Source organism: Orycteropus afer, unplaced genomic scaffold (genome assembly GCF_000298275.1).
Source record: "Orycteropus afer afer isolate SDZICR_OR568_19922 unplaced genomic scaffold, OryAfe1.0 scaffold00234, whole genome shotgun sequence".
Lineage (NCBI taxonomy): Eukaryota > Metazoa > Chordata > Mammalia > Tubulidentata > Orycteropodidae > Orycteropus > Orycteropus afer.
In genome coordinates this window covers 54,128-62,702 of record NW_006921821.1, presented here as the reverse complement: position 1 = coordinate 62,702, position 8,575 = coordinate 54,128, and the positions used below count along the sequence as shown (strand labels likewise).

The window sequence follows — 8,575 nt, the reverse complement described above, 5'->3', positions numbered from 1 at the left end:
AAAAGTCCTGGCCCAGACGGTTTCACCAGAGAATTCTACCAAACATTCAGAGAACTGACATCAATCCTACTCAAACTATTCCAAAACATAGAAAAGGATAGACTCCTCCCTAACTCATTTTGTGAAGCAAGCATAACCTTGAAACTAAAACCAGGCAAAGACATCAGTCAAAGGGAAAACTGCAAACCAGTATCCCTCATGAATATAAATGCAAAAATCTTCAACAAAATCCTAGCTAATAGACTCCAAAAACATACCAAGAAAATCATTCATTATGACCAAGTGGGGTTCATATCAGGTATGCAAGGATGGTACAACATTAGAAAAATAATCAATGTCCTCTACCATGTTAATAAAACAAACAGATAGAACCACATTATCATATCAATTGATGCAGAAAAGGCATTTGATAAGATCAAAACTCTCAGCAAAATAGGAATAGAAGGGACATTCCTCAACATAATAAAAGGCATCTATGCAAAACCAACAGCCAACATCATTCTTAATGGAGAGAGACTGAAACCATTCCCCTTGTGAACAGGAACCAGACAAGGGTGCCCTCTATCACCACTTCTGTTCAACATTGTACTGGAAGTCCTACCCAGGGCCATAAGGCAGGAAAGGGAAATCAAAGGCATCCAAATTGGTAAGGAAGAAGTCAGACTATCCCTATTTGCTAATGATATGATCCTATACCTAGAAAACCCAAGAGACTCAGTCAAAAATATATTGGAACTAATTGAGAGATTTAGCATCATGGCAGGATATAAGATCAACATCCAAAAATAAGTTGGATTCCTCTACACCAGCAAAGAGTTTGCTGAAAAAGAAATTAAGGAAATCAATACCATTTACGATAGCTACCAAAAAAATAAAATACCTGGGAATAAATCTTAACCAGGGACACAGAGACCTATAGAAAGAAAACTGTAAAAAACTACTTCAAGAAACTGTAATAGATCTACATAAATGGAAGAACATACCATGCTCATGGATTGAACGTTGTGAGAATGTCATTTCTATCCAAAGCAATGTATGCATTCAGTGCAATCCCAATCCAGATCCCATCAACATTTTTAAGGATGTGGAAAAACCAATCACTAATTTTATATGGAAAGGAAACAGACCCTGGATAAGCAAAGCACTGTTGAAGAAGAAGAACAAAGTAGGAGATCTCACACTGCCACATCTCAAAACTTACTATATAGCCACAGTAGTCAAAACTGCCTGGTATTGGTACAGAGACAGAGAGACGAATGGGATAGAACTGTTGTTGTCATGTGCCATCAAGTCAGACCCAACTCATAGCGACCCCTCCTTGGGTTGCCAAGGCAGTATCACCACGGAAGTGGATTGCCCAACCTTCCAAGGAGTGGCTGGTGGAATAGAATTGAGAACCCAGAAGTAGATTGATCAACCTGTGTTAACTGATCTTTGACAAAGGGCCTAAATCTATTAAATGGGGACGAGAAGGTTTGTTTAATAAATGGTGCTGGCAAAACTGGGTATCCATTTGCAGAAAAGTGAAACAAGATCTGTACCTCACACCATACACAAAAACTACCTCCAGATGGATCAAAGACTTAAATGGGAAACTAAAACTATGAGTTCCTCAAGGAAAAAAAGGGCAAATTTAGGGGCCCTAATATATGGCATGAGAGCTCTGGTAGCATAGTGCCTAAGGTACTTGTCTGCTAACCAGGAGGCTGGTGGTTCAAATCCATCAGCCACTCCTTGGAAGGAAGGTTGGGCAATCTACTTTTGTAGTGATACTGCCTCGGCAACCCAAGGAGGAGTCACAATGAGTCGGGTCCAACTTGACGGCACATAACAACAATATATGACATAAATAGACTATCAAGCATAACCCAAAATACAGAAACCACAGAAGAGCAGCAACTAGATGAATGGGACTTTCTAAAAATTAAATTTTTATGTGCTTCATAAGACTTCTCCAAAAGAGTCAAAAGAGAACCTACAGATTGGGAAAGAATATTTGGCAATGACATATCTGACAAGGGACTTCTCTCTAGAATTTATAGAAAACTCCAACACCTCAATAACAAAAAGACAAATAATCCAATTAAAAAATGGACAGAAGACATGAATAGGTACTTCACCAAGGAGGATATTCAGGCGGCCAGCAAACATATGGAGAAATGTTCACGATCATTAGCCACTAGAGAGATGCAAATCAAAACAGCAATGAGATACCATCCTGCCCCAGTACGAGCAGCAAAGTTCAACAAGACAGAAAATAACAAATGTTGGTGAGGATGCAGAAAGATTGGGACTTTCATACACTACTAGTGAGACTGTGATATGGTACAACCACTGTGGTAAGCAGTATAGCGGTTCCTCATAAAGTTGGAAATAGACATACCATTTGACCCAGCCATTCCATTACTAGGTATATATCCTAAAGAAGTGAGAGCCATGACAAGAATAGACATATGCACACATTCATTGCAGCACTATTTACAATAGCCAAAAGTTGGAAACAACCTAGGTGTCCATCAATTGAGGAATGGATAACCAAACTATGATACATACACATGATGGAATACTGTGCCACTCTAAAGCATAATGTAGAATCTGCAAAACATCACATAACATGGATGAACTTGGAGGACATCATGCTGAGCAAAATAAGTCAGTCACAGAAGGACAAATACTGTATTACTCCGTTATTGTAAAAATCAAGGAAAGCTTTATCTATGGAAGGAAGTTTCTTCGTTGGTTACCAGGGGTGAGAGGGGAGGGGAGGGAACACTGTTAGATAGGTAGGGGTAAGTATTGATTTGGATGAAGAGAAGGGCAGTGTACCAAATATGAGTGATCAACATGGTGGCATTGAGCAAGAGGAAGACAGAGAGAGGTGCATGGGAGGTGCAGACAACAAAGATGAACCCTGTTGCACATACAGTACTGCATTGTCAGTGAAGGCAAACACGGGTATACTGGTGGATAGATGGGTGGACAAGCTGAATTCTTAAGGTATGTCTATGCAGCAGGGAGTGTACCCAAGACCATGTATAGGGCTGGCAGACAGTGGTTCTACAAGTGTCTTTGTATGTTCTGTAAGAATTCCCAGGGGTACAGTAGAGCTGACAAGGCACAAGATTATATTCACTTCTTGGTCACAGCCAGCTAAACAGAGGGTCCAAGTAGTTGAACCTGTGGGCTCGGGACCATAGTCACAAGGGTCATCAAGCTTAATTGGCTTAACATACTACACAGAACATTGTTCCACCTCCTACTTTGGCGAGTAGCAACTGGGATCTTAAAAGCTTGCAAACAGCCATCTAGATGCAACAATGGGTCTCTCCTCGTCCAGAGCAAAGAAGAATGAAGAAAACCAAAGATTCATGGAAACAATTAGTCCTAGTGACTGGTACACCATGCAATCTGCAGCCTATAGAGCTATGAGACCAGAAGAACTAGATGGTGCCCGGCTACCACTGTCAACAACCACTCGGAGGTCGGCTCTATTATGTAGGAGATTGGATAGAGAGGGAGAACAATGTGGAACAAAACACAAAATCATTTGGGAGAAAAGGTGGGGGGGACCAGGTTTGATGGTCTGATAGAGCTTGGTGGAACCCCTGAGACTACGGCCCCTAGCTGTCCTTCAGGTCTGGAATTGAACCCATACCTCTGGCTTCCAACCAAACAATAGACAGGCATATGAGTTGAACATTTACCTCAGGTAGATACACTCCTTGTGTGTGAGAGAAATAGGGCTGTTTATATACAGGGAGACAGCTCAGGGGGAAGGAGTGCATGGAGGGATGGACAGAGGGAAGTGGTAACTATCGGGAGGAAGTGGGAAGGGGGCTGTTATATTGGAGTAAATTGTAGTTAGTGTCATGAGACAACGTGTGTGAACTGCTGTATGGAAAGTGAATTTGCTCTGTAAACTTTCAAGTTAAAAAAAAAAAAAAACTTGAATATTCCTACCAGCATTATTCACAACTGCCAAAAAGTAGAAAAAACCCAAATGTCTGTCAGCTGAAGAATGGATAAACAAAATATGGTATATTTTCTATATGTTGGAATATTATTCAGCCATAAAAAGGAATGAAATATTGATGTATTCTGTGACATGGATGTTGTTGTTGTTGTTATGTGCCGTCGAGTCGGCCCCGACTCATAGCGACCCCTCCTTGGGTTTCCGAGGCAGTATCACTACGGAAGTAGGATTGCCCAACCTTCTCTCCGATGAGTGGCTGGTGGGTTTGAACCGCCAGCCATCTGGTTAGCAGGCAAGTGTCTTAGCCACTATGCTACCAGAGCTCCTGTGACATGGATATATACCATATATACCTTAAAAGCATTATTCTGAGTGTAGAAGGCCAGTTACAAAAGACCATGTATTGTATGATTCAGTTTATATTAAACATTCATAATAGGTAAATCCATGAGACAAAAAGTAGATTAGCATTTACAAGGATGTTGGGGAAGTGGGGAGTGAATGTCTAGAATGATGAATATACTACAAACCATCATTGTGCATTTTTTGAAAAAGAAACTGCCAATTTTGGAAAAAGGAAAGTAACTTCTACTTTTTTGGTTCTCAGATTTCTCAAGACTACTAAGAAGAAATACTATTCTGATACTCAAGTTCTTTAACATATTTTAGGTGGCTTTTGTTTTAAGTTTGAAAAATGAATTGCTGAAATATTGATATGTGTGTGTGTGTTTAATTCTTTGTTCAACTAGGAAAAACTCATTGTATCCAATGAACAGGAAGTTCTCCGAGTTCATTACAGAGCTGCAAGAACATTGGCAAATCAAACACTGCCATTTAGTGCTTGTACTGTTCTGCTGGATGCAGAAGTATATAATGTTCCACTGGACTCTCAGGTAAAATATTCACTGGAACATTTAGAATGCTCTCAGTGACATCTTGGTTACTTTTTTTTATCTGTTTCCATAGAAGCCATTTGAATTTAACAATTATCAAAGCTTAAAGGAGAAAACAAGTCTTTCAGATCACAGTACTATTTCTGGATCAGTTGATCTTCTATTTTCTAAAGTCCTCTAACCATTAGATTTGTATTATAAAATCAGATAATCAGAAAACAGGTGTTTAGGATAGTGCTCTTACACAGAACTTTCATGTATCTTATGTATTACTTTCAATTTGTATCTAAAGTGGCTTTTTATACATTTAGTTCTTGGTAGCTTGCCTCTTACTATGGAATGTTGACTCTGCATTGAGGAAACAGTACAAACAGGTAGAACCTCTAAGTTGTAACACTGCTAAAATAATGCCTAGCTTTTGTTTTGAACTTAAATATTGGCAGAATAAATTAATATAATTCCTTCCTCCCAAAACTCATTGAAATGATTAAAAAAAAAAACTTGAATATAGTCTATATTAATTCCAACATTAAAATTAATATAATTGTGAAAAATTGTATCCGTGTCTTTAATATAAAATACAAATTATAAGCACAGGTATCAAATGATTATCACAAAAAAGACCAGGAAATACTATTTTAAAGAAGGCAAATTAGTAATAAAAAGAGTATCATAGTCAGTCACTTTATCTACTCTGGGCTTTATTTTCTTATCTGGAAGAAGAAGAGATTGAACTTGATCAGTGATTTTCCAACTTTCTTAAGATAACAAATGTTTTATTCAAATGAAACTGTTGGGAGATAGCTGAATAAGCTATTAAAATGAAAAATTGGATCTTAATGTATTTGACTCTAAGGAAGTAAACACGGGGAAAACCACTAAGGCAGTTTCCAGAATTTCCATCTTTAACACTTTTACAAGGAAGAATGGATGGTTTAATAATGGAAATTTTCAGTTTAACCATGTTGATAAAAGGCTGCACTAGACCATGTGGTATCTTGAGATCTTTTAAAGTTTTATGCTATTATAGAGTAATTAAATCAATTTTATAAAAATAAAATAGAGGTTTATAATCGAGATACAAGGAAAGGTCTATTGAAGATTTCTAGTTCAGAATGGTTGAGTAAACAAGTGAATACACCTGTTTACTTTTCCTTCCTCCCAAAACTCATTGAAATGATTAAAAAAAAAAAACTTGAATATAGTCTATATTAATTCCAACATTAAAATTCCAATTTTTAAGAGTCAGTGTAGACTTTTCTTTCAGCAATCTAAAGGATTGGTCCTAGAAAAAAATGTCAGGGTCTCCACCTCAATACTTCTCCCTATATATGGTAAAGAATCTTTTAAAATTATATTTCTATCATTCTTATAAAAATGCCATATACTGTAAAAAAAAAATGATATGACACCTAGATTTCTAAGTAGGTTAATGGTATTTTATAACATTCAACTACTTTTAATGTTCTCTTTCAGTCTGACGACAGTAAAACTTCTGTGAGGGATCGTTTTAATGCAAGGCAGTTCATGTCTTGGTTACAAGATGTGGATGATAAATTTGACAAATTAAAGGTATGTATGTTGAGAAGTTCAGTTTAAATGAATGTTTCTCCCTTCACAAACAACAGAAATTGCAGCTATGTTAGAATAATAAAAGAAGGAAACATTGGTTAGTCATAAATTCTCGTGCCTGACCACAATTGGAAGTATACCGGGAAGTGAATACCACAAGTCCATGTGTAAGGACCAATAGAGTTCAGAAGATTAAAATGCCACAGAAAAACCCATTTATAATTTGCATTTACATGTTTACTGTCGAGTTCACATGTCTGGTTATAGTTCTAAATATGAAAGAATGGTAAGAAAGTAATGTATTTTGCAAATCTATAAAATTATTTTTATATCATTTTCCTTATTTTCATAATTCCTTTGATAATTTGAAATCTTATCATTTGAAAGACCATTTTAAAATTATAATTGTAAGATAAATGTGAAGTTGCAGACCCAGAAATACTCCACATGTGGGTATGGACAGGATAAGATAGGAAATGGGCATGTAATTCATAAACTCTTTATATTCCTAATGTGCCCATCTTAGTTCCTAAAGAAACTATTGATTAGATTAATTTTTAAACGAAGCAAATTTAACAGAATCATCAATTAATTCTTCTCTTCTTTTAAATAGACCTGCCTTTTAATGAGGCAACAACATGAAGCTGCAGCCTTAAATGCTGTCCAGAGATTAGAATGGCAGCTCAAACTCCAGGAACTTGATCCTGCTACCTACAAATCCATCAGCATTTATGAAATCCAGGAGTTTTATGTTCCCCTTGTTGATGTCAATGATGACTTTGAATTGACTCCTATATAACAGCCATTACTTCTGGTGATATATTCTTAAACTGATGAGGCTTGAACATTAATCTGTGGAATACTGCCTTTTTACAGAAATGATGATAATATGCCTTTACACTTGTTAGTAAAGTTCAATTTAAGTTGGTTATGTAGTAAACACTGTCATTTTATTAAAAAATGAAGAGGATTATTTTGGATCTTAGATCTAAACACAGTTCTAACTGAAAACTATTATTTATATTAACGAAAGGTAACTGTTGTATTAGGGCATGTTGGCCAACTGTGGTGGATATTTAAAAAATTGAGACTGCTAACAGCGCTGGAAGTTGTTAGCAATCTAATTAATGAGATAACCACTAGTATTCAAATCTTTTTCAGGTTTTATTAAAAATATATCAGTAAGCTAAAAGGTTCAGTACCTACCAAATAGTTTCTAATGTGGAGGGAAAATTTGGCACAAAGGTTCTTCAGTTTATTATACATGTAAATTAACTGTACAGTATTCTTTTTGGAAGTTTTAATATTATCCTCGTTTTTAATAACTTATTTTATATATATTGTGCAGATGTAAATCTTGTAATTAATGGTCAAAATGTATACGACGGGATCGGTGGTAAAAACATGTACAAAAGAATAATTGTAAAACTGTTTTGTCTAATGTTCTTTTGGACCAAAGTTGTAGTTTGTATGGTGTGCAGAAGTAGTGTGTTCAGGTAGCAGAACTTTAATAAGGCATGCATGTGTTTGAGTTAGCTTGTTTCATCACTGTAAGTGTAAAGATTGTGACTTAGTTGTATTGCATGCTTCTATAATTTAACTCCATAATTGATGCCTAAAACAGTGTCACGTGCTTCATACTAGTCTCCTGTGATAGTGCCTATGACTTACTGTGTTAAACATATTATTTAGAATTAGTCATACAAAAAAACTTAGCTCTTTTTTCATCTCACAGTAGAGCCTATTTCCCCCAAAAAATGCCTTTGAATGAAAATTCTGAAATTGTAAATGTCTATTTTAATACTCAACTATGAAAGAATCTGTGACTATATGTAAATATGTCTAATAAATTTTATTGTCATGTTAAATCATTGTAAAACTTTTTTATATTTCTTAAATGTAATGTTTGAAGCTTAATAACCTTTGCACTTTTGAAGTAAAAACTGAGTACTCAAATCAAGAAAGAGATATATTTGGTAGTTGAAATAAGTAAAAGAGATTTAGGTATATCTTAATCGATATCAGCAGTGTTTGTGAAATATTGATTAATATGTTGTATTTTTTTCCTTGTATCAAGATGCAAAATGTACAATTTGCAGAATTTTATAATTTAAATAAAATTTGATATGCTGTTTTG

At 35.8% G+C, this 8,575-nt stretch overlaps 1 protein-coding gene across 1 annotated transcript in view; it reads left to right on the top strand.

Annotated features, from left to right (window-relative positions):
• Positions 1-7,237, top strand: part of ANKRD12 (ankyrin repeat domain 12) — a 139,013-nt gene extending 131,776 nt beyond the window's left edge. Inside the window, exons 10-12 of the mRNA XM_007949005.2 lie at positions 4,723-4,866; positions 6,343-6,438; positions 7,052-7,237. Coding sequence (XP_007947196.1) covers positions 4,723-4,866; positions 6,343-6,438; positions 7,052-7,237 — 426 coding nt within the window. The remainder of the gene's footprint in view (positions 1-4,722; positions 4,867-6,342; positions 6,439-7,051) is intronic.
• The last annotated feature ends 1,338 nt before the right edge of the window (positions 7,238-8,575 follow it).